General features: G+C 44.5%; 2 protein-coding genes across 12 annotated transcripts in view; both read right to left on the bottom strand.

Moving 5' to 3' along the window:
• Window positions 1-27,618, bottom strand: part of LOC129701511 (protocadherin beta-15-like) — a 215,564-nt gene that overhangs the window by 75,388 nt on the left and 112,558 nt on the right. The window contains exon 1 of one of the 11 annotated variants that reach the window (XM_055642760.1): window positions 9,455-11,686. The exons of the other annotated variants lie outside the window; for them this stretch is intronic. Within the exon in view, the coding sequence (XP_055498735.1) occupies window positions 9,455-11,671 (2,217 nt within the window). The 5' untranslated portion in view covers window positions 11,672-11,686. Of the gene's footprint in view, window positions 1-9,454; window positions 11,687-27,618 lie in introns of those variants that run through there. 11 annotated transcript variants of the gene reach the window in all.
• LOC129701515 (protocadherin-10-like) lies at window positions 2,924-4,465 on the bottom strand. Its single transcript, XM_055642764.1, has one exon. It carries the CDS (start codon window positions 4,383-4,385, stop codon window positions 3,060-3,062), a length of 1,326 nt encoding a protein of 441 aa, XP_055498739.1. The 5' UTR covers window positions 4,386-4,465; the 3' UTR covers window positions 2,924-3,059.

A 27,618-nucleotide genomic window follows, 5' to 3' on the forward strand; every position in this document is an offset into this window, starting at 1 on the left:
AAGGAATTGAATGCAACATCTCCAAGTTTGCGAATGACACAAAGCTGGGGGCAGTGTTAGCTGTGAGGAGGATGCTAGGTGGCTGCAAGGTGACTTGGATAGGCTGGGTGAGTGGGCAAATGCATGGCAGATGCAGTATAATGTGGAAAGATGTGAGGTTATCCACTTTGGTGACAAAAACAGAAAAGTAGACTATTATCTGAATGGTGGCCCATTAGGAAAAGGGGAGATGCAACTGGGTGTCATGGTACATCAGTCATTGAAAGTAGGCATGCAGGTGCAGCAGGCAGTGAAGAAAGCGTATAGTATTTTAGCATTCATAGCAAATGGATTTCAGTATAGGAGCAGGGAGGTTCTACTTCAGTTGTAGACGGTCTTGGTGAGACCACACCTGGAGTATTGCGCACAGTTTTGGTCTCCTAATCTGAGGAAATACATTCTTGCCATAGAGGGAGTACAGAGAAGTTTCACCAGACTGATTCCTGGGATGTCTGGACTTTCATATGAAGAAAGACTGGATAGACTCGGCTTGTACTCGCTAGAATTTAGAAGATTGAGAGGGGATCTTATAGAAACTTACAAAATTCTTACGGGGTTGGACAGGCTAGATGCAGGAATATCCTTCCTGATGTTGGGGAAGTCCAGAACAAGGGGTCACAGTTTAAGGATAAGGGGGAAATCTTTTAGGACCAATATGCGAAAAACATTTTTCACACAGAGAGTGGTGAACCTCTGGAATTCTCTGCCACAGAAGGTGGTTGAGGCCAGTTCTTTGGCTATATTTAAGAGGGAGTTAGATGTGGCCCTTGTGGCTAAAGGGATCAGTGGGTATGGCGAGAAGGCAGGTACAGGATACTGAGTTGAATGATCAGCCATGATCATATTGAATGGCGGTGCAGGCTCGAAGGGCAGAATGGCCTACTCCTGCACCTATTTTCCATGTTTCTAAGCTTCTATGTAGTCCACCAGGTTGAAACTAGCGTTTGCAACGACGATGGTGTCCCACACAAGACGTTGTCCACTCTGAAAGGACCAATGACAAGAAGAATCGAACACCATAACCGTGGAATCAATTATCATTTTATCTACAAACGACTGTGGAACCAACGGGAATAGATTGAAGGCAATTAGTAGAAAGATTGGAAGATATCTTTTGGGGTTTTTTTCATGATTGGGTTGGCAGGTACAGTTAGTTCATTGTTAGTGTCAAAAGCCACTCAATATATTTAAAACGTGCCTGAGTATTTTCTTCAATAACCTTAACTGCAAGGCAATAGATTAACTATTGTAAGGCATGAATGACCTGGCTAGGTCTTTTGCTATCATACCGAAATAATGGGCAGGGGGATCTATATCTGTGCCGAACCTACTCTGTCAATTCGTGATTACAAATCTAAATCAAAAATAATTTCGGTAATACACTTTGCCACGCCCCTGAAACAGCTATATGATTCACAGTCGCCAAATATTGGATTAATTCAATGGCTTCGGTAGCGTTTCTGGAGAACATGGATATGTGACGCTTTGGGTCGGGACCGTACTCTGGACTTCAGTTGTCTTGAGTTTCGGGTCAGGAACCTTCTTCAGACATATCTCGGCCCAAAATATCATCTATCCTTTTTCTCCAGATGCTGCCTGACCCGTTGAGTTACTCCAGCATTTTGTATCTATATTTGGAATAAACCAGCATCTGCAGGTCCTTGTTATATTATTATGTAATCCACTTTACATTTTAATACTACAGATTAAAATGATGGCAATAGCAATTAGTTAAACGTAAACTAGTGGTTGGGCACTACACTTGTGATCCGATCAATGTCGGATCATATGTACAACAAACACAGTGAAATAATATCTTCCTGATGCCAATTTAATGCCAGTTAACGCCGACTTTTCCTACCAAACAGGCTTTCTCACCTCAGAATGAACATAATTCTCACAATTACTGAACAAAACGGTTCCTCCCTTTGCAATAACTTCACCGATATTTTTGTCGTTTCCATTTGATGAACTGCAGGTGTTGGGGAACAATAAGTCTCCCTTTGTTGAACGTGCCATGGAACAAGTTCCATACCGGTAACTCTGTGATAGCGGGTCACCCCCAAATACCTCAACGTAATTGGGAGGAATGCGTAGGTTACGACTGGCTTTCTGGATTCCGCTGCGGGGATGTCTTGACCCGAAGCAACCACACGGGTCCAGAAGACTGCCATTGTACTCAAAGCCATTTCTGCCATTGTGAACTTTAACAGCTAGAATAATTAAAATTACCAGAAATATAGTCGTGATTATTCCTAATGAAATGACCAAGTATAAGCTGATAACAGAAGTAGGTTTGGGCCTTTCCAACATGCTGTTTCTATCGGGCATTAGTGATCCCTCGTCATCTATCAATGACAAGATTATACTTATCGACGTTGAAAGAGCTGGTATCCCGTTGTCGTTGACTTGGACCAGCAGCCTTTGCTTGGTAGCATCTGTCTTTGTAATACCACGGGTTGTCCATATTTCTCCCGTCTCCTCAGCAATAGTAAATAGTCCCATGTCTGTAGCTTGGAGGATCCGATAGCAGAGGCGGAGCGTTTGGACCAGAGTCGGCATCTGTAGCCATAACTTTGGTCACTGGATAGCCTGCTTCCGCAAAACGGGACACAACCTCTGTGGCAGGTTGCCCATGCTCGATTAATGGATGAACAATCACCGGGGCATTATCATTCTGGTCAAGAATTATAACATCTACGGAGACATTGCTGGAGAGTTGTGGGACTCCATTGTCACGTGCCTGAACACGGATCTGAAAGTTTTTAAACTTTTCATAGTCAAAAGAGATGTAGGAATATATTACACCAGTTTCTGAATTAATATAAACATAATTATGTACCGACTGAGCTTGTACCCAACTGTCCAGAATGTTGTACGACAGCCGAGCATTTTCACCTTTGTCTGGATCAAATGCTGTCACTGAGAATATCGAGGCATCAATATTATTGTTCTCCGTCACGTAGGCTGTGAAGGCAGGTTGCGAGAATTGCGGTGCGTTATCGTTCCTGTCCGACACCTCAATTAGGATGCTTTTTGTTCGTGGCGAGAGGCGAACTGCCTTCATCTCTGCAGTTGATTATTACGTTGTGTGTGGAGGCGGATTCACGATCCAGAGGTTGCCGGGTGAGTAGTTTTAAGTGCTTCTTGGACGATGAATCCAGTGTGAAAGGCACTTCATTTTCAACTTGGCACTGGAGTTGCCCATTCTTGCCAGAATCTCTGTCAGACGCACTTATGAGAGCTACCACTGTTCCAGGTAACGAATCCTCTGAAACTGGGCTCGATAAAGATGTTAAGCTTATCTCAGGCGCGTTGTCGTTTACATCTAAAACATTCAGCAAAATATGACTGTACACTAGGATGGCGTTAGATCCCTTATCCTTTGCTTGAATAATAATATCAAAAGCATTATTTTCTTCATAATCTAAATTGCCATTAAGTGTTACTTCACCAGTTCGAGAATCCACGCTAAAAATCTCACGAACTCTGGCAGGGGTATGAATACTTAACGAGTACACAATCTCTCCATTAGTTCCATCGTCCAAATCAGTGGCATTAACTTGTAGTACCAATGCCCCTTTAGTTGCATTTTCCCACAAACTGATCTTGTAAACCGACCGAGAGAACACCGGTGCATTATCGTTGGCATCTTCTACCACGACGTTAATTTGGGCGGAGCCCGTCCTTTCGGGGACTCCGCCATCTTTCACTAAGAGCAGTAATCTGTGGGTCGAATATTTTTCCCTGTCTAATGGCTCTTCCAACACTAAAACAGGTAATTTCAAATCTGCGATTCCAGATTCAACATTTAATGCAAAGTACTCATTTGTAACGAGTTGGTAGGTTTGAACTGAGTTAGTTCCAATATCTAGATCATGAGCGCCCTCGAGAATGAATCGCGCTCCCGGCGCAGTATTCTCAAAGATTTCAAGGCGGAATTGGCTTTTTGGAAAACTGGGAGAGTTGTCGTTAATATCCACAATGTCCACTTCGATTTGGTACAGACTGAGAGGATTTTCAAGCACAGCCTCCAAAGACAGAACGCAAGTGAGGCTTGCGCCACACAGTTCTTCCCTGTCAATCCTCTCCGTCACAGACAAAATCCCATTGTTTAAATTTACTTCCAAATACCGCTTTTTTGGACCTGAAACCAAACGAAAATTACGAGCTGCGAGCTGTTTAACATCCAACTCCAAATCGTCCGCGATGTTCCCAATAACGGCGCCACGTTGTAATTCTTCAGGAATCGAGTAATGAATCTCTGCGAAAATTATCTCCCAGGCGATAAACATGTAATACACCAGTTCCCATTTTAAGCAGCAGAATAGGTTATAACATCTCATCGCCGGTGTTAAACATTCCAATGGCTTCTGTGCGATACGGTGCCTTTCGGTTTTTGTCCCACTGTGATTAAAAATAATATGTATACCTTCAGAAGAAAAGGCTTTCTCGCAGAAGAAAATGTTTCCTTTCAGTAAATGGCCTCGATTGCTTGACCAGACCTTCCAGTTTGTGGCAAAATTCCGGAATAAAAGGACCCGCGGAAACTGCTGCAACTCAAGACGCCTCGCTGTCCAATTTACATTGTTCCTTGTTCGTATGTGATGGTGGGAGGGAGAAGGGAGCAGTCAAGATCTCCAGTCACACACTAGCTGCTGATTGGTTGAATGCGGCGCACCAATCAGAACAATGTTCGCTTCTTAAAGCCGTGTTGTCCTGTTAAAGCAACGCTGCGTACATTTATTATTGTACAATCAAAATAAATAAATAAATGGTCCTTAACTTTGAATGGTTTGTTACTTTCATTTATCTGTGAATCTTTAAATATCGAAACTTTATATATTCTGAAAACGCATTAAGAGAAGAATGTTTAACTCCACTTCATGTTTTGAATCCAGGCCCTTGGTTATCCAAAGATAGACACAAAGTGTTTGAGTAACAGAGGGAGTCAGGCAGCATCTCTGGAGAAAAAGAATGAGTGATGTTTCAGGTCCGGACCCTTCTCCCGACCCGAAAGGTCACCTACGCCTTTTCTCTAGAGACGCTGCCCGAACAGTTGAGTTACTTCGGCACATTTTGGCTATCTTTGGTATAAACAAGCGTCTGCAGTTCTGTGTTTCTGCATTTTGTCTGCAAGGCTAATGCAATACATTTTTGATGTCATGAGGCGGATTTAAATAAAATATCGTTCGTCATGCATAATCTCACTGAAACGAAACAATTTTGACCATATCTGGACGCAATGCTTAAGCATTTAGAGCCTAGGTCGGAATCTACATTGGGCTTAAAGAACGGATATTTCGGAATGGCTTGTATTATACTCCAGTAGAATTACCAAGCCTAAAAGATCCACTGATGCAGCGTGGGTTCACGGATTGCAGACGTCATAGAAATGCAGAAATAGATTCTGCCCTTATTAGATGGAGATGGTTAATTAGTCTTTCCCTCTTGTCTTTCCCTCTTGTCTTTCCCATTGCCCAAGTGATAATTCCAAGTTATGTAATATACATAAATATAATTACAAAAACCTATCCAGCCTTCATTTAGCCAGCCTATATATATCAAAATAATTCGATGCCTAAACACCTCTCCTCCGGATATTGATCCATTATAAAGTGAGTTGATTATGCCTGGCGTGAGAATAGTTGAAACACACACAAGATTGTCCCAAGAGAAAGTGGACGTTGAACGTATTCATGTTTTTATTTTAATTGTCAAATAAGGTCGTTCTCAAACATCTGCGTTGTTTTCTTCACTAATTCTGAAGACCTTATCATCCTCTTGGCATTTGAACAGTTAATCATTTACTGAGAATCTGGTTTTCAGTTATTATGTTCTTACGGAACTTTGATATCGATGATACATTTCATTTCCAGAAGTAATGTTAAATGTATAGATCTTTGCTTTCAAATTCATTTATAATATCCATTATAATCTCGCTCTAATAGGAACGAAACTCATTTCCAAAGGCCTGGATCTATGAGTCAGCACCTGCCTCTGCCAATGGATCCTCGACTTCCTGACCCTTTGACCCCAATCAGTGAGGATGGGTGACAAATCATCCTCCGCTATAATGTTCAGTAGCTGGGCCGCGCAATTATATGTTCTCAGCCCCTTACCCCATACCCTATACATTAACCACGGTGCAGCCAAATTGTTCTCTAAATCCATTTACAGGTTTTCTCTTGACACCATCATAGTGAGTCGGATCTGTAACAATGATTAGACGGAGTGCAGGAAGAAGATAGAGCGATTGATAACCTTGTTTCAGGTAAACAACCTTTCCCTCAAGTTGAGCAACATGAAGGAGATAGTATTGTGTTGAAGAAATTAGTTAATGATCATGGCCCAGTTGGCACAAATGCTGCCCAAATGTAGATGGTCGAAAGCACAAGATTCCTCGCCATAAATATCACCAGCAATCTGTCCTGGACCAACCACATTGAAGCTAAGTCCAAGAAAGCACACAGGCACCTCTATTTCCTCAGAAGACTTAGGAAGTTGGCATGTCCCCAATGACTGCAAGCAACTTTCACGGATGCACTATAAAAAAAAAAAAACATTCTATTGGCCTGTCTCGCTACTTGGTAGAGCAACAGTTCTGCCCAAGGCCGCAAGAGATTGCAAAGGGTAATGGATGTAGCTCAGTCATCAAAAATCAACCTGCCCAATATCGACTGCATCTATATTTCACGCTGCCTCAGGAAAGCAGCCAACATAATCAATGACCATTTATTCTCGGGACATTCCTTCTTCTCCCTTTCTCCCGCCACGCAAAAGGTACAGAAGCTAGAAAGCTCGCACCCTCAAATCCAGGAAACAGTTTGTTTCCCGTCGTTATCAGACTACTCAACGGTCCTACCATGAGTCAGGACAGTAGTCCCGATCTCCCAACCTATCTCATTGGGGCCCTGGCAGGTTTTAAACATCTGCACTTTCCTTGTAACTAATGTTATATAGCTCTAACGCTATTTCCGCACCTTTATATTTTCTCTTTGCACTACCCACTATAGGTGCATGGCGTGATTGCAGTCCTATGTAGTATGATATGACCGAACAGCACATCGACACAGTTTTTCATTGTATCTCGGTACAAGCCACTCATAATATAATATGAATAAAGGCATACATACACTTCCTATCAAAGAGTTGCAATTGACTATATTCTCGCAGCTAGAATCTAAATATCCCTTATTACAACTCGCAGATTGTTATAGAAACATAGAAACAGAGAAAATAGGTGCAGGAGTAGGCTATTCGGCCCTTCGAGCCTGCACCGCCATTCAATATGATCGTGGCTGACCATTCAGCTCAGTATCCTGTATCTGCCTTCTCTCCATACCCCCTGATCCCTTTCGCCACAAGGGCCACATCTAACTCCCTATTAAATATAGCCAATGAACTGGCCTCAACTACCTTCTGTAGCAGAGAATTCCAGATTCACCACTCTCTGTGTGAAAAATGTTTTCCTCATCTCGGTCCTAAAGGAATTCCCCCCTTATCCTTAAACTGTGACCCCTTGTTCTGGACCTCCCCAACATCGGGAACAATCTTCCTGCATCTAGCCTGTCCAACCCCTTACGAATTTTGTGAGTTTCTATAAGATCCCCCTCAATCTTCTAAATTCTAGCCAGTACAAGCCGAGTCTATCCAGTCTTTCTTAATATGAAAGTCCTGACATCCCAGGAATCAGTCTGGTGAACCTTCTCTGTACTCCCTCTATGGCAAGAATGTATTTCCTCAGATTTGGAGACCAAAACTGTACGCAATACTCCAGGTGTGGTCTCACCAAAACCCTGTACAACTGCAGTAGAACCTCCCTGCTCCTGTACTCAAATCCTTTTGCTATGAATGCTAACATACCATTCGCTTTCTTCACTGCCTGCTGCACCTGCATGCCTACTTTCAATGACTGGTGTACCATGACACCCAGGTCTCGTTGCATCTCCCCATTTCCTAATTAGCTTCCATTCAGATCATAGTCTACTTTCCTGTTTTTGCCACCAAAGTGGATAACCTCACATTTATCCACATTTTACTGCATCTGCCATGCATTTGCCCACTCACCCAGCCTATCCAAGTCACCTTGCAGCCTCCTAGCATAATCCTCACAGCTAACACAGCCCCCCCAGCTTCGTGTCATCCGCAAACTTGGAGATGTTGCATTCAAATCCCTCGTCCAAATCATTAATATATATTGTAAATAGATGGGGTCTTTTTATTTTAATGGAATTAAGGGATACAAAACTGGTGCGTCTAATAAGCCCTGAGAAAAATGAATAGTCATGATCATGTTGAATGGTGGGGCATGTAGGAGTAACCGAATATTCTTATTACGTCGCTTGCTCTGACACGGTTAATTGAACATCGATATCAGCATACATGTTGATGACAAATAAGGGTGACATTCGCCCTATATTTGTTTGTTTCAGTACACTTCTCTACGCGAAGATACAGCCCGTTTTCACACCTCAAGTTATACAATGTTCCACCGCAATCGTCCATTTGGATCACGTGAGTATGAGAACATGGATCACGTCTCCATGCCCGTAATTTGATGACACCGCATCGTTACCAAAGGGAATCGAAACCATTCATAGCTAAAAAGCATTTGCTAATACAGCAGCCCAATCTCGATGGACAATGTACCTGACAGTAAGTTCAAGTCTAATGCCCCTGTCCCACTTAGGAAACCTGAACGGAAACCTCTGGAGACTTTGCGCCACACCCAAGGTTTCCGTTCGGTTCCCGGAGGTTGTAGGTGGTTTCCGGAGGTTGCAGGTAGTGGAGGCAGGTAGGGAGACTGACAAAAACCTCCGGGAACCTCTGCGAATCGCACGGAAACCTTGGGTGGGGCGCAAGGTTTCCGTTCAGGTTTCCTAAGTGGGACAGGGGCATAACAGATTGCTCAACCTCTCCACTCTATCATATAGCAATGAGGTTTTACCTTACATGCGAAACGAACAGGTGTCACCCACAACCCACAATTATGCGAATAATTAATTGCAAAAGCAGGAGAAGTTGCAACATGAACCGCAATTGTGTCACACATTGTTCATGGTGAATCAATCTTAAACGTGTCAGGCAACGTATGAAGTTTGCCCTGTGCAAGTTGATCATAAAAGAGGATAACGAGAAACTTATTAAGCATAGACACAAGGAAATATAGGTGCTCGAAACTTGAGTAAAATACAAAGTACTGGGTAACTTAACAGGTCAGACAGCATCTCTGGAGGGATAAGCGGCATTTCGGATTGGCACAATCTGCAGGGCCCGGTCCGAAACGTTGCTTATCCATGTTCTCCAAAGATGCTATCTGGCCCACTGTGTTACTCCAGCACTGTTTTGCACACAATAAGTAGTTTTCAACGCATATTTGTTGACTAGTACAATCACGCTACGAGCGCCTCACCTCACCAATGTTGCTATAATTGTTAGACTGCGATGACTGTGACTGTTCATTATTGCGCACAATTTCGCCCCTGCCACCATTCCTGACGGCAGACGAACTGCACCCGTTGGAGTACAAACAATCTCCTTTGCTGGAAGTGGAAGTGGAACAGGTTCCGTAGCGGTACCGTTGAGAAAGAGGATCGCCTCCAAATACTTCGACATAATTCGGCGGTATCTGAATATTTCTCCTGCCCTTTTGGAAGCTATTCAGCGAGGATCTTGTTGAAAAGCAACAGCATGTATCCAGGGAACACGTATAACCCCCAAATCCGTTTCTGTTTTTGTACACTGTGATAGCAAGGCCAATCAAAATGAGTAAGAAAGTGGAAGAGATGATGCCTAAAGCTATAACTAAGTAAAAGCTTATCTCGCCCGCATCTTCAGTTAAGTTGTTGACACGAGAAAGAATTTCTATGTTGTCTTCTGCCACCGACAAGACGAGGGTCATAGTGGCAGAGAGTGTTGGGGTCCCATTATCGTTCACAACAACAATCAGCCTTTGCTTGTTTGCATCTTTTCTTGCGAAGCTGCGGATTGTCCAGATTTCTCCTGTATCGGGGGAGATAGTGAAAAGCCCCAGGTCAGTCGCCTGGAGAATCTGGTAGGAGAGTCGTGCATTCTGACCCGAGTCAGCATCAGTGGCCGTAATCTTGGTGACCAGGTAGCCTGGGTCTGCAGAGCGGGATATTGTCTCCGACGCTGTTGAACCGTACTCTGTGTCAGGATGCACGATCACCGGGGCATTATCATTCTGGTCAAGAATAACTACATCCACCAATGTGGTGGCAGTGTGTGGCGGCTCCCCAGAATCCTTGGCCTGGACTTGGATCTGGAAGTTTTTGAGTTGCTCGTAGTCGAACGTTCTCTGAGCAAATATATCGCCGTTTTGGGGATTGACCCTGGCATAAGTGGACGCAGACTCGCCCAGTGCTTGGCTTCCCTGAACAGAGTAAAATAATTGGGAGTTCTGACTCAAATCTGCATCAACAGCCATGACTGTTATGATTAGTGCCCCAATAACGTTATTCTCCATCACGTAAGCCGTGTAGGTAGACTGCGTAAAATGCGGCGGATTGTCATTTATATCCGAAACTTCCACTGTGATAGTTTTCCTGGAGGAGAGGGGAGGAGAGCCCGAATCACTGCACACAATAGGAATGTCATATCCAGAGGTATTTTCTCTGTCCAGCCGCTGATGTGTAAGTAACGTGTAATAATTCCTCAGGGACGAATCCAACGTGAAAGGCAGTTTCGCTGCGATTTCACAATCTACCTGCCCATTATCTCCAGAGTCAGCGTCCGATACACCGATCAAAGCAACAACGGTCCCGGGTGGTGAGTCCTCGCGGACTGGGCTGAACAAAGAGGTTAACTTCACCTCAGGGGCGTTGTCATTGACATCTATAATATTAACCACGACGTGACAGTATCCGGCACTTGGATTAATACCCTGGTCCATTGCCTGTATGTTAATCTCAAATATACTTTCTACCTCATAGTCCAGATTTCCCTTGACTCGGATTTCCCCCGTTTTGGAATCCACATAAAACGATTCACGGACTCTAACGGGCGTATGACTACTGAACGAGTACAATATGTCGCCATTGGAACCATCATCTAAATCAGTGCCGTTCAATTTGATAACCAGCGTACCTTTGGGCACATTTTCTAGGATACTAACTCTGTAAACGGAGTTTGGAAAGACGGGTGCATTGTCGTTTTCGTCCTGCACTACAATTATTATCTCAGCAGTGCCCGTCTTAGCAGGGATTCCCCCGTCTTTGGCGAGCAGTCCCAACTTGTATGTCGCTTGCTTTTCTCTATCCAAAGATCGATCCAGCACTAGCACTGGCAACTTGCCGACTCCACCGCGCGAGTCAATATCTAATGCGAAATATTCGTTGGCAGTCAACTGGTAGGTCTGTAAGGAATTTGTTCCAACGTCCGAGTCCCGTGCACCCTCCAAGGGAAAGCGCGCTCCCGGCGCTGCATGCTCTGAGATTTTAAGGCGTATCTGGCTGTTCGGGAAAGTGGGAGCATTGTCGTTTACGTCCTGAATCTCCACTTCAATGCGATACACGATTAGGGGATTTTCGACTACAGCCTCCAAAGACAATGTGCATGTTAGGCTTGTTCCACACAACTGTTCCCTGTCGATTCTTTGTTTAACAAACATAATTCCATTGTCTAAATTTACCTCCAAATACGGTTTCCGGGAACCGGGCACAATCTGAAAATTGCGAGCCGTGAGCTCCTTTGTACGTAGCCCCAGATCGTCTGCAATATTTCCAACAAAGGCGCCGAGTTGGAGCTCTTCCGGGATCGAATAGCGAATCTGTCCAGAAGCCACAACCCAGTCGAAAACAACACAATAGAACAGTTGCCAGTTTAACCTCCAAAATACTCGATAATATCCCATCGCCGGCACAAAGCATTCCAATTGCTTCAGCGCATTGCGGCGCCGCTCGTTCAGTTCTGAAAATTAAGTTCTTGATATATAATTTTCTTGATGAAGAGGCGCTGAAATACATAAGAAAACGGGCCGTGCGAGTCCGACAAACCTTCTTTCTCCGAAACTCCCTGGTAGCCGAATGAACCAAGGAAACATTTCACAGTCCGCCATTCAGATTCACACTGTGTGAATGTCTGTGATGGTGGATGAGGAGGGAAGGGGGCAGTCCAGATCTCCAGTCACATCGCAGCTTCTGATTGGCAAACGGGATCCCTCAAGTTCGACCAATCTATGCCATGGGCATTTCTTAAAGCAGCACTGTTTTCCCGGATCATCCAGTTAAAATTAACATTTACAACTTAGCAGCTAAAAATATTTACCCTCTTAAATATGAAATTTTAATTGCCAATTTATTCCAGGTTGAATGTTGTTAAGTGAACATATATATAGTAATATTTCACACTTGTACAATATGCACATGCAAGTTCTTATGATTTAATTACGGAATTATTTGAGAGTGTGAACAGAGAACAGAATTGGGAGACTAGTGACCGATGAAATACAAACAAGAAAAAATCCAAAATGGACCTCAGGCGGAAGGGACAACACGAGGTAGAAATACTGAAGAAAGGTCTTGACCCAAAACTATATCTACCCATTTTCTCCAGAGATGCTGCCTGACCTGTCAGTTACTCCAACATGTTGTCTCTGTCTTCACGCGTGTACGTTGTGTGTGTCACGTGTAAATAACTGATGCAAGTGCGATGCAAATATCTGACGCAAAAATGAAAAATGAAACATTATTGTGTTGGTAAGAACTGCAGATGCTGGTTTAAATCGAAGATAGACACAAAATACTTGAGTAACTTAGCGGAACAGGAAGTATCTCTGGAGAGATGGAGTGGGAGACGTTGAATAATGAAACATTATTATTTACATGAGAAGGGGGAGATACAACGGAACCTTGAAAGGACACATTTACACTCAGAAGTTGAAAGGGTGGTTGTGGTTGTTGTTGTTAGCGTCAATGATCCCTGCCCCAGGTCATCACTGAAGAAGTTCCTCAGGGCAGTGTCTTGAGCCCAACCATCTTTAGCAGTTTTATCAATGACATTCTTTCTATAAGTCAGAGCTGAATCAGTCAGCAATGTTTGCTCAATATTCAATTGCGGTGGGTATACAGAACGAGTGGCCGAGGGAGTTAACCAAGGTCATCGACTCAGTTAACCGAGGCAGGTCCTATAATAGCATTTAAAATACATTGGAACAATACATCGGATAAATATATAGGAACAATTTATAGGATACATCGGATAAATATATAGGAACAGAGGGATCTGGGCCGAACGCGGGCAAATTAGATTAGTTTAGAGCATTCACCTTGGAAGAGTTGGGCCAAAGGGTCTATTTATGTGCTCAACAATACAATACACTACATTATACATCTTAATTTAAATTGCCAAACCTTCAAAATATCGCTCAAAATACGCCTCAATGTTTGATTTCAAGCAGTGCAGTCGCTGACAGAATGCACCAGAATGCTACAACCGTAAATATCTCAATTTAACTTGTTTGATGTACAATAGAGAACACTTGTCCGCATCCGGAAATAACCCCCAAAATTGAAACTACGTCATATTCAGTTCTTAGGTAATCTGATTTACTATCCTATGTGTCGTTCCAATATTTCGCAACTAAACCACCCTACCAACAACAGCAGTCCTCAGCTGTTATGTACCTCATCGGAGACCCTTGGACTATCTTTCATCCGACATTTTCGGGCATCATCGGGCATTTCTACAGTGAAGGTAGGAGAGAAGGAGCAGCCAGAAGCAGCGAAAGTTACTATTGGCTGGAAGTAGGTGTCAGAGGGAAAGAAGGTTTAAAAAGCGCGCACAAAACCCAATTCAATGTTTACCGTGAAGACAGGAAAGAAGGAGCAGCCAGAAGCAGTGACAGCTAGTATTGGCTGGAAGTCAGTGAGTCAGATGGAAAGGGGGAGGATTGGCTGATAGGTCGGCAGCAGGTGAAGGAGTGCAGGAATTTATTTAAGCAGGAATTGACTGTGGAATTTAATTTGCAAATTAGTAAATTGGCGAATTAGGCAATTAATCAGCTATTATCCAGGAACAGTTTATTTCGACGACTGCTTTGGTGCCACCTCCTGTACCCATACACAACTGACTGACTTCATCCACTTCACCACTAACTTCCATCCGGCACTCAAATACACCTGGACCATTTCCGACACTTCCCTACCATTCCGTGACCTCACTATCTCCATTGCAGGTAATATACTTCTGACCGACATCCACTATAAACTTACTGACTCCCAATGCTATCTGGACTACATTTCTTCCCACCCTGCGTCCTGTAAGGACTCCATCCCCTACTCTCAATTCCTCCGTCTACACCGCATCTGCTCCCAGGATGAGGCGTTCCACACCAGGGCATCTGCAATGTCCGCATTCTTTAGGGAACGGGGCTTCGCCTCCTCCACCATAAATGAGGCTCGCACCAGGGTGTCTTCCATACCCCCGCAACACTGCTCTCTCTCTCCCCATCCCCCCCACACGCAACAAGGGCAGAGTTCCCATAGTCCTCACCATTCACCCCACCAGCCGTCACATACAACAAGTAGTCCTCCGTCATTTGTCCCTTTACCACCCCCCCCCCCCCCCCCCCCGACTCAATTCAAGGACCCAAGCAGTTGTTCCAGGTGCGACAGAGATTCACCTGCATCTCCACCAACCTCATCTATTTCATCCGCTGCTCTAGATGTCAGCAGACCTACATCGGTGTGATCGTTTATCCGAACGCCCCCGCTCCGTCCGCAATAACCAACCTGACCTCCCGGGGGCATGAACATTGAATTCTCCCAATTTTGTTAGTCCTTGCTGTCTCCTCCACTTCCTCAGCCCTCGGGCTGTCTCCTCCCATCCCTCAGCCTTCGGGCTCCTCCTCCTCCTTTTTCCTGTCTTCTCGCCCCCCTCCCCCCCTTCCGGTCAGAAACGTTGCCTATTTCCTTCGCTCCTTACATGCTGCTGCACCCGCTGAGATTCTCCAGCATTTTTGTGTACCTTCGATTTTCCAGCATCTGCAGTACCTTCTTAAACAGTTTATTTCCCGTCGTTATCAGACTACTCAGCGGTCCTACCATGAGTCAGGACAGTAGACCCGATCTCCCAACCTGTCTCATTGGGGCCCTGGCAGGTTTTAAACATCTGCACTTCCCTTGTAACTAATGTTATATAGCTCTAACGCTATTTTCCGCATCCTAATATTTCCTCTTGCACTACCTACTATACGTGCATGGCGTGATTGCAGTCCTATGTAGTATGATATGACCGGACAGCACTTCAACACGGTGTTTCATTGTATCTCGGTACTAGACACCCATAATCTAAAATCAATAAAGGCATACATACACTTCCTATCACAAAATTGCAATTGGCTATGTTCTCCCAGATAGAATCTAAATATCCCTTATTACAACTCGCAGATTATTATCTTTTCTTTTTAATTGAATTAAGGGATACACAACTGGTACGTTTAGTTATCCCCGAGAAAAATGAATAGTCATGATCATGTTGAATGGTGGGGCATGTAGGAGTAACCGAATATTCTTATTACGTCACCTGTTCTGGTGCTGTTATCTTAACATCGATATCAGCATACATGTTGATGACAAATAAGGATGACATTCGCCCTATATTTGACTGCATCAGTCCACTCTGTGCATCATAAATGGTCAACTGCTTGTTCATCTCTACGCGAAGATACAGCCCGTTTTCACACCTCAAGTTATACAACGATCTACCGCAATCGTCCATTTGGATCACGCGAGTATGAGAACATGGAACACGTCTCCGTGCCTGTGATTTGATGGCACCGCATCGTTACCAAATGGAATCGAAACTATTCATGGTTAAAACGCAGTTGCTAATACATCAGCTCAATCTAGGTGGACAATATACCTGACAGTAAGTTCAAGTCTAACCGATTGCTGAACTTCTGCACTCTATCATATAGCAATGAGGTTTTACCTTACATGCGAAACGAACTGGTGTCACCCACAACCCACAATTATGCGAATAATTAATTGCAAATCAGGATAAGTTGCAACATGAACCGCAATTGTTTCACAACTTGTTTATGGTGAATCAATCTTAAACGTGTCAGGCAACGTATGACGTTTGCCCTGTGCAAGTTGTTCATAAAAGAGGATAACGCGAAACTTTTTAAGGAGAGACACAAGGAAATATAGGTGCTCGAAACTTGAGTAAAATACTAAGTGCTGGGTAACGTAACAGGTCAGACAGCATCTCTGGAGGGCATGGATAAGCGCATTTCGGATTGGCACAATCTGCAGAAGGGCCCGGTCCGAAACGTTGCTTATCCATGTTCTCCAAAGATGCTATCTGGCCCACTGTGTTACTCCTGCACTGTTTTACACACAATCTAACAAGCATATTTGTCTAGAAATCCAGCTCACTCACAAGTAGTTTTCAACGCATATTTGTTGACCAATAAAATTACGCTACGAGCGCCTCACCTCACCAATGTTGCTATAATTGTTAGACTGCGATGACTGTGACTGTTCATTATTGAGCACAATTTCGCCCCTGCCACCATTCCTGACGGTAGATGAACTGCACCCGTTGGAGTACAAACAATCTCCTTTGCTGGAAGTGGAAGTGGAACAGGTTCCGTAGCGGTACCGTTGAGAAAGAGGATCGCCTCCAATTACTTCGACATAATTCGGCGGTATCTGAATATTTCTCCTGCCCTTTTGGAAGCTATTCAGCGAGGATCTTGTTGAAAAGCAACAGCATGTATCCAGGGAACACGTATAACCCCCCAATCCGTTTCTGTTTTTGTACACTGTGATAGCAAGGCCAATCAAAATGAGTAAGAAAGTGGAAGAGATGATGCCTAAAGCTATAACTAAGTAAAAGCTTATCTCGCCAGCATCTTCAGTTAAGTTGTTGACACGAGAAAGAATTTCTATGTTGTCTTCTGCCACCGACAAGACGAGGGTCATAGTGGCAGAGAGTGGTGGGGTCCCATTATCGTTCACAACAACAATCAGCCTTTGCTTGTTTGCATCTTTTCTTGCGAAGCTGCGAATTGTCCAGATTTCTCCTGTATCAGGGGAGATAGTGAAAAGTCCCAGGTCAGTCGCCTGGAGAATCTGGTAGGAGAGACGTGCATTCTGACCCGAGTCAGCATCAGTGGCCGTAATCTTGGTGACCAGGTAGCCTGGGTCTGCAGAGCGGGATATTGTCTCAGACGCTGTTGAACCGTACTCTGTGTCAGGATGCACGATCACCGGGGCATTATCATTCTGGTCAAGAATAACTACATCCACCAATGTGGTGGCAGTGTGTGGCGGCTCCCCAGAATCCTTGGCCTGGACTTGGATCTGGAAGTTTTTGAGTTGCTCGTAGTCGAACGTTCTCTGAGCAAATATATCGCCGTTTTGGGGATTGACCCTGACATAAGTGGACGCAGACTCGCCCAGTGCTTGGCTTTCCAGAACAGAGTAAAATAATTGGGAGTTCTGACTCAAATCTGCATCAACAGCCACGACTGTGATGATTAGTGCCCCAATAATGTTATTCTCCATCACGTAAGCCGTGTAGGTAGACTGCGTAAAATGCGGCGGATTGTCGTTTATATCCGAAACTTCCACTGTGATGGTTTTCCTGGAGGAGAGGGGAGGAGAGCCCGAATCACTGCACACAATAGGAATGTCATATCTAGAGGTATTTTCTCTGTCTAGCCACTGATGTGTAAGTAATCTGTAGTAATTTCTCAGGGACGAATCCAACGTGAAAGGCAGTCTCGCTGCGATTTCACAATCTACCTGCCCATTATCTCCAGAGTCAGCGTCCGATACACCGATCAAAGCAACAACGGTCCCGGGTGGTGAGTCCTCGCGGACTGGGCTGAACAAAGAGGTTAACTTCACCTCAGGGGCGTTGTCATTGACATCTATAATATTAACCACGACGTGACAGTATCCTGCGCTTGGATTAATACCCTGGTCCATTGCCTGTATGTTAATCTCAAATATACTTTCTTCTTCATAGTCCAGATTTCCCTTGATTCGGATTTCTCCCGTTTTGGAATCCACATAAAATGATTCACGGACTCTAACAGACGTATGACTACTGAACGAGTACAATATGTCGCCATTGGAGCCATCATCTAAATCCGTGGCGTTTAATTTGATAACCAGTGTTCCTTTGGGCACATTTTCTAGGATACTAACTCTGTAAACGGAGTTTGGAAAGACGGGTGCATTGTCGTTTTCGTCCTGCACTACAATTATTATCTCAGCAATGCCCGTCTTAGCAGGGATCCCCCCGTCTTTGGCGAGCAGTCCCAACTTGTATGTCGCTTGCTTTTCTCTGTCCAAAGATCGATCCAGCACTAGCACTGGCAACTTGCCATCCCCACCGCGCGAGTCAATGTCTAATGCGAAATATTCGTTGGCAGTCAACTGGTAGGTCTGCAAGGAATTTGTTCCAACGTCCGAGTCCCGTGCACCCTCCAAGGGAAAGCGCGCTCCCGGCGCTACAAGCTCTGAGATTTTAAAGCGTATCTGGCTGTTCGGGAAAGTGGGAGCATTGTCGTTGACGTCCTGAATCTCCACTTCAATGCGATACACGATCAGGGGATTTTCGATTACAGCCTCTAAAGACAATGCGCATGTTAGGCTTGTTCCACACAACTGTTCCCTGTCGATTCTTTGTTTAACAAACATAATTCCATTGTCTAAATTTACCTCCAAATAGTGTTTCCGGGTACCGGGCACAATCTGAAAATTGCGAGCCGTGAGCTCCTTTGTACGTAGCCCCAGATCGTCTGCAATATTTCCAACAAAGGCGCCGAGTTGGAGCTCTTCAGGAATCGAATAGCGAATCTGTCCATAAGCCACAACCCAGTCGAAAATAACACAATATAACAGTTGCCAGTTTAACCTCCAAAATACTCGATAATATCCCATCGCCGGCACAAAGCATTCCAATTGCTTCAGCGCATTGCGGCGCCGCTCGTTCAATCCTGAAAATTAAGTTCTTGATATATAATTTTCTTGATGAAGTGGCGCTGAAGTACATAAGAAAATACGGGCCGTGCGTGTCCGACAAACCTTCTTTCTCCGAAACGCCCTGGTAGCCGAATGAACCAAGGAAACATTTCGCAGTCCGCCATTCAGATTCACACTGTATGAATGTCTGTGATGGTGGATGAGGAGGGAAGGGGGCAGTCCAGATCTCCAGTCACATCGCAGCTTCTGATTGGCAAACGGGATCCCTCAATTCGACCAATCTCTGCCATGGGCATTTCTTAAAGCAGCACTGCTTTCTCGGATCATCCAGTTAAAATGAACATTTACAACTTATCAGCTAAAAATATATACCGTCTTAAATATGAAATTTTAATTGCCAATTGATTCCAGGTTGAATGTTGTAAAGTGAAAATATATAGTAATATTTCACACTTGTACAATATGCACATAGCTCCTTTTAATTAAATATGTGCTATGTTTTCTTGATATACCTGTATACATTATTTAATTAAACTTGATGAATAGCAACATAATCGTTTTATTGTATTCTCGACAACAGAGGCAAGTTCTTATGATTTAATTACGGAATTACTTTGAGAATAGAGTGTGAACAGAGAACAGAATTGGGAGACTAGTGACAGATGAAAAACAAACAAGAAAAAAACCAAAATGGACCTTGGGCGGGCCAACACGAGTCAGAATACATACTGAAGAAAGGTCTCAACCCAAAACTTAATGTACTCATTTTCTCCAGAGATGCTGCCTGACCTGTTCAGTTATTCCAACATTCTGTCTCTGTCTTAGCTCGTGTGTGTCGTGTGTGTCACGTGTAAGCAACTGATGCAAGTGCGATGCAAATATCTTACGCAAAAATGAACAATGAAACTTTATTGTGGTGGAAAGGACTGCAGATGCTGGTTTAAATCGATGATAGACACACAAAATACTGGAGTAACTCAGCGGAACAGGAGGCATCTCTGGAGAGATGGAGTGGGAGACGTTGAATAATGAAACATTATTATTTACATGAAAAGGGGGGTGATACAACGGAAACTTAAAAGGCCACATTTGCACTCAGAAGTTGAAAGGGTGGTTGTGGTTATTGGCGTCAATGATCCCTGCCCCAGGTCATCACTGAAGAAGTTCCTCAGGGCAGTGTCTTGAGCCCAACCATCTTTAGCTGTTTTATCAATGACAATCTTTCTATAAGTCAGAGCTGACTCAGTCAGCAATGATTGCTCAAGATTCAATTGCGGTGGGTATACAGAACGAGTTGCCGGTGGAGTCACCGACTCAGTTAACCGAGCCAGGTCCTATAATAGCATTTAAAATACATTGGAACAATACATCGGATAAATGTATAGGAAAAGTTTAGAGGGATCTGGGCCGAACGCGTGCAAATTAGATTAGATTAGAGCATTCCCCTTGGAAGACTTGGGCCAAAGGGTCTATTTATGTGCTCAACAAGACAATACACTACATTATACATTTTAATTTAAATTGCCAAACCTTCAAAATATCGCTCAAAATACGACTCAATGTTTGATTTCAAGCAGTGCAGTCGCTGACAGAATGCACCAGAATGCTACAACCGTAAATATCTCAATTTAACTTTTTTGATGTACAATATAGGAGAACACTTGTCCGTATTCGGAAATAACCCCCAAAATTAAAACTACGTCATATTCAGTTGTTACGTAATCCGATTTACTATCCTAAGTGTCATTCCAATATTTCGCAACTAAACCACCCTAACAACAACTAGAGAGCAGTCCTCAGCTGCTATGTACCTCATCGGAGACCCTTGGACTATCTTTCGTCCGACATTTTCGGGCATTATCGGGCATTTCTACCGTGAAGGTAGGAGAGAAGGAGCAGCCAGAAGCAGCGAAAGCTACTATAGGCTGGAAGCAGGTGTCAGAGGGAAAGAAGGTTTAAAAAGCGCGCACAAAACCCAATTGAAGTGTTTACCGTGAAGGCAGGAAAGAAGTAGCAGCCAGAAGCAGCGAGAGCTAGTGTGGCTGGAAGTCGGTGAGTCAGAGGGAAAGGGTGAAGATTGGCTGATAGGTCGGCAGCAGGTGAAGGAGTGCAGGAATTTATTTAAGCAGGAATTGGCTGCGGAATTTAATTTGCAATGTAGTAAATTGGCGAATTAGGCAATTAATCAGCTATTATCCAGGAACAGTTTATTTCGACGACTGCTTTGGTGCCACCTCCTGCACCCACACACAACTGACTGACTTCATCCACTTCACCACTAACTTCCATCCGGCACTCAAATATACCTGGACCATTTCCGACACTTCCCGACCATTCCGTGACCTCACTATCTCCATTGCAGGTGATCTACTTCTGACCGACATCCACTATAAACTTACTGACTCCCATGGCTATCTAGACTACATTTCTTCCCACCCTTCTTCCTGTAAGGACTCCATCCCCTACTCTCAGTTCCTCCGTCTACGCCGCATCTGATCCCAGGATGAGGCGTTCCACAATAGGGCATCTGAAATGTCCTAATTCTTCAGGGAACGGGGGTTCGCCTCCTCCACCGTAGATGAGGCTCGCACCAGGGTCTCTTCCATACCCCGCAACACTGCTCTCTCTCCCCATCCCCCTACTCGCAACAAGGGCAGAGCCCCAATAGACCTCACCTTTCACCCCACCAGCCGTCACATACAACAAGTAATCCTCCGTCAGTTTCGCCACCTCCAACGTGACCCCATCACTCGCCACATCTTCCCATCTCCCTCCATGTCTGCCTTCCGCAAAGACCGCTCCCTCCGCAACTCCCTTGTCAATTCTACCCTTCCCTCCCGTACCACCCCCTCCCCTGGCACTTTCCCTTGCAACCGCAAGAGATGCAACACTTGTCCCTTTACCTCCCTCCTCGACTCCATTCAAGGACACAAGCAGTCGTTCCAGGTGCGACAGACCTGCATCTCCTGCAACCTCATCTATTTCATCCGCTTCTCCAGATGTCAGCAGATCTACATCGGTGAGACCATGCGGAGGCTGGGCGAACGTTTATCGGAACACCTCCGCTCGGTCCGCAATAACCAACCTGACCTCCCGGGGGCATGAACATTGAATTCTCCCAATTTTGTTAGTCCTTGCTCTCTCCAACCCATCCTCAGCCCTCGGGCTGTCTCCTCCCATCCCTCAGCATTGGGCTCCTCCTCCTTTTTCCTGTATTCTCCCCGCCCCCCATCTCTATGAAGAAGGGTTTCGGCCCGAAACGTTGCCTAGTTCCTTCGCTCCATAAATGCTGCTGCACCCGCTGAGTTTATCCAGCATTTTGGTGTACCTTCGATTTTCCAGCATCTGCAGTTCCTTCTTTAACAGTTTATTTCCCGTCGTTATCAGACTACTCAGCGGTCCTACCATGAGTCAGGACAGTAGTCCCGATCTCCCAACCTATCTCATTGGGGCCCTGACAGGTTTTAAACATCTGCACTTTCCTTGTAACTAATGTTATATAGCTCTAACGCTATTTTCCGCACCCTTATATTTTCTCTTTGCACTACCTACTATACGTGCATGGCGTGATTGCAGTCCTATGTAGTATGATATGACCGGACAGCGCTTCAACACGGTTTTTCATTGAATCTCGGTACAAGACACTAATATAATATTGATAAAGGCATACATACACTTCCTATCAAAGACTTGCAATTGACTATGTTCTCCCAGATAGAATCTAAATATCCCTTATTACAACTCGCAGATTATTATCTTTTCTTTTTAATGGAATTAAGGGATATAAAACAGGTGCGTTTAATTATCCCTGAGAAAAAATGAATAGTCATGATCTTGTTGAATAGAAACATAGAAATTAGGTGCAGGAGTAGGCCATTCGGCCCTTCGAGCCTGCACCGCCATTCAATATGATCATGGCTGATCATCCAACTCAGTATCCCGTACCTGCCTTCTCTCCATACCCCCTGATCCCCTTAGCCACAAGGGCCACATCTAACTCCCTCTTAAATATAGCCAATGAACTGGCCTCAACTACCCTCTGTGGCAGAGAGTTCCAGAGATTCACCACTCTCTGTGTAAAAAACAATTGGTGGGGCATGTAGGAGTAACCGAAACTCCTTATTACGTCGCCTGCTCTGAAGCTGTTATCTTAACATCGATATCAGCATACATGTTGATTGCAAATAAGGATGACATTCGCCCTATATTTGACTGCTTCAGTCCACTCTGTGCATCATACATGGTCAACAGCTTGTTCATCTCTACACGAAGATACATCCCGTTTTCACACCTCAAGTTATCCAAGATCTACCGCAATCGTCCATTTGGGACCAGTTCATTGGCTATATTTAAGAGGGAGTTAGATGTGGCCCTTGTGGCTAAAGGTATCAGGGGGTATGGAGAGAAGGCAGGTACAGGATACTGAGTTGGATGATCAGCCATGATCATATTGAATGGCGGCGCAGGCTCGAAGGGCCGAATGGCCTACTCCTGCACCTATTTTCTATGTTTCTATGTTTATATGGATCACGTGAGTATGAGAACATGGAACACGTCTCCGTGCCTGTGATTTGATGACACCGCATCGTTACCAAAGGGAATCGAAACTATTCATAGCTAAAAAGCATTTGCTAATACATCAGCTCAATCTAGATGGACAATGTACCTGACAGTAAGTTCAAGTCTAACCGATTGCTGAACTTCTGCACTCTATCAAATAGCAATGAGGTTTTACCTTACATGCGAAACGAACAGGTGTCACCCACAACCCACAATTATGCGAATAATTAATTGCAAATCAGGAGAAGTTGCAACATGAACAGCAATTGTTTCACAACTTGATTATGGTGAATCAATCTTAAACGTGTCAGGCAACGTATGAAGTTTGCCCTGTGCAAGTTGTTCATAAAAGAGGATAACGCGAAACTTATTAAGCAGAGACACAAGGAAATATAGGTGCTCGAAACTTGAGTAAAATACAAAGTGCTGGGTAACTTAACAGGTCAGACAGCGTCTCTGGAGGGCATGGATAAGCGCATTTCGGATTGGCACAGTCTGCAGAAGGGCGCGGTCCGAAACGTTGCTTATCCATGTTCTCCAAAGATGCTATCTGGCCCACTGTGTTACTCCAGCACTGTTTTACACACAATCTAACAAGCATATTTGTCTAGAAATCCAGCTCACTCACAAGTAGTTTTCAACGCATATTTGTTGACCAATACAATTACGCTACGAGCGCCTCACCTCACCTCACCAATGTTGCTATAATTGTTAGACTGCGATGACTGTGACTGTTCATTATTGCGCACAATTTCGCCCCTGCCACCATTCCTGACGGTAGACGAACTGCATCCGTTGGAGTACAAACAATCTCCTTTGCTGGAAGTGGAAGTGGAAGAGGTTCCGTAGCGGTACCGTTGAGAAAGAGGATCGCCTCCAAATACTTCGACATAATTCGGCGGTATCTGAATATTTCTCCTGCCCTTTTGGAAGCTATTCAGCGATGATCTTGTTGAAAAGCAACAACATGTATCCAGGGAACACGAATAACCCCCAAATCCGTTTCTGTTTTTGTACACTGTGATAGCAAGGCCAATCAAAATGAGTAAGAAAGTGGAAGAGATGATGCCTAAAGCTATAACTAAGTAAAAGCTTATCTCGCCAGCATCTTCAGTTAAGTTGTTGACACGAGAAAGAATTTCTATGTTGTCTTCTGCCACCGACAAGACGAGGGTCATCGTGGCAGAGAGTGGTGGGGTCCCATTATCGTTCACAACAACAATCAGCCTTTGCTTGTTTGCATCTTTTCGTGCGAAACTGCGGATTGTCCAGATTTCTCCTGTATCGGGGGAGATAGTGAAAAGTCCCAGGTCAGTCGCCTGGAGAATCTGGTAGGAGAGACGTGCATTCTGACCCGAGTCAGCATCAGTGGCCGTAATCTTGGTGACCAGGTAGCCTGGGTCGGCAGAGCGGGATATTGTCTCCGACGCTGTTGAACCGTACTCTGTGTCAGGATGCACGATCACCGGGGCATTATCATTCTGGTCAAGGATAACTACATCCACCAATGTGGTGGCAGTGTGTGGCGGCTCCCCAGAATCCTTGGCCTGGACTTGGATCTGGAAGTTTTTGAGTTGCTCGTAGTCGAACGTTCTCAGAGCAAATATGTCGCCGTTTTGGGGATTGACCCTGGCATAAGTGGACGCAGACTCGCCCAGTGCTTGGCTTCCCTGAACAAAGTAAAATAATTGGGAGTTCTGACTCAAATCTGCATCAACAGCCATGACTGTGATGATTGGTGCCCCAATAACGTTATTCTCCATCACGTAAACCGTGTAGGTAGACTGCGTAAAATGCGGCGGATTGTCATTTATATCTGAAACTTCTACTTTGATGGTTTTCCTGGAGGAGAGGGGAGGAGAGCCAGAATCACTGCACACAATAGGAATGTCATATATAGAGGTATTTTCTCTGTCCAGCCGCTGATGTGTCAGTAACCTGTAATAATTTCTCAGGGACGAATCCAACGTGAAAGGCAGTCTCGCTGCGATTTCACAATCTACCTGCCCATTATCTCCAGAGTCAGCGTCCGATACACCGATCAAAGCAACAACGGTCCCGGGTGGTGAATCCTCGCGGACTGGGCTGAACAAAGATGTTAACTTCACCTCAGGGGCGTTGTCATTGACATCTATAATATTAACCACGACGTGACAGTACCCTGCGCTTGGATTAATACCCTGGTCCATTGCCTGTATGTTAATCTCAAATATACTTTTTTCCTCATAGTCCAGATTTCCCTTGACTCGGATTTCCCCCGTTTTCGAATTCACGTAAAACGATTCACGGACTCTAACAGACGCACGACTACTGAACGAGTACAATATGTCGCCATTGGAGCCATCATCTAAATCCGTGGCATTTAATTTGATAACCAGTGTTCCTTTGGGCACATTTTCTAGGATACTAACTCTGTAAACGGAGTTTGGAAAGCCGGGCGCATTGTCGTTTTCGTCCTGCACTACTATCATTATCTCAGCAATGCCCGTCTTAGCAGGGATCCCCCCGTCTTTGGCGAGCAGTCCCAACTTGTATGTCGCTTGCTTTTCTCTATCCAAAGATCGATCTAGCACTAGCACTGGAAACTTGCCGTCACCACTGCGTGAATCTATGTCTAATGCGAAATATTCGTTGGCAGTCAGCTCGTAGGTCTGTAAGGAATTTGTTCCAACGTCCGAGTCCCGTGCACCCTCCAAGGGAAAGCGCGCTCCCGGGGCTGCATGCTCAGAGATTTTAAGGCGTATCTGGCTGTTCGGGAAAGTGGGAGCATTGTCGTTTGACGTCCTGAATCTCCACTTCAATGCGATACACGATCAGGGGATTTTCGACTACAGCCTCTAAAGACAGTGTGCATGTTAGGCTTGTTCCACACAACTGTTCCCTGTCGATTCTTTGTTTAACAAACATAATTCCATTGTCTAAATTTACCTCCAAATACGGTTTCCGGGAACCTGGCACAATCTGAAAATTGCGAGCCGTGAGCTCCTTTGTACGTAGCCCCAGATCGTCTGCAATATTTCCAACAAAGGCGCCGAGTTGGAGCTCTTCCGGGATCGAATAGCGAATCTGTCCAGAAGCCACAACCCAGTCGAAAACAACACAATAGAACAGTTGCCAGTTTAACCTCCAAAATACTCGATAATATCCCATCGCCGGCACAAAGCATTCCAATTGCTTCAGCGCATTGCGGCGCCGCTCGTTCAGTCCTGAAAATTAAGTTCTTGATATATAATTTTCTTGATGAAGAGGCGCTGAAATACATAAGAAAACGGGCCGTGCGAGTCCGACAAACCTTCTTTCTCCGAAACTCCCTGGTAGCCGAATGAACCAAGGAAACATTTCGCAGTCCGCCATTCAGATTCACACTGTGTGAATGTCTGTGATGGTGGATGAGGAGGGAAGGGGGCAGTCCAGATCTCCAGTCACATCGCAGCTTCTGATTGGCAAACGGGATCCCTCAAGTTCGACCAATCTCTGCCATGGGCATTTCTTAAAGCAGCGCTGTTTTCTCGGATCATCCAGTTAAAATTAACATTTACAACTGAGCAGCTAAAATATTTACCCTCTTAAATATGAACGTTTAATTGCCAATTGATTCCAGGATGAATGTTGTAAAGTGAAAATATATAGTAATATTTCCCATTTGTACAATATGCACATACCTAATTAAATATGTCGTACGCTATGTTTTCTTGATATATCTGTATACATTATTTAATTAAACTTGATGAATAGCAACATAATAGTTTTATTGTATTCTCGACAACAGAGGCAAGTTCTTATGATTTAATTACGGAATTACTTAGAGGACCGAGTGTGAACAGAGAACAGAATTGGGAGACTAGTGACCGATGAAGAACAAACACGAAAAAAACCAAAATGGACCTTGGGCGGAAGGGACAACACGAGATAGAATATATACTGAAGAAAGGTCTCGACCCAAAACTTCATCTACCCATTTTCTCCAGAGATGCTGCCTGACCTGCCAGTTACTCCAACATGTTGTCTCTGTCTTCACGCGTGTACGTTGTGTGTGTCACGTGTAAACAACTGA

This window comes from Leucoraja erinacea, chromosome 11 (genome assembly GCF_028641065.1).
Source record: "Leucoraja erinacea ecotype New England chromosome 11, Leri_hhj_1, whole genome shotgun sequence".
Taxonomy (NCBI): Eukaryota; Metazoa; Chordata; class Chondrichthyes; order Rajiformes; family Rajidae; genus Leucoraja; species Leucoraja erinaceus.

Excerpts from the sequence above, each read along its gene's own strand:
- LOC129701515 (XM_055642764.1), bottom strand. The coding sequence starts at position 4,385 with ATGAGATGTTATAACCTATTCTGCTGCTTAAAATGGGAACTGGTGTAT.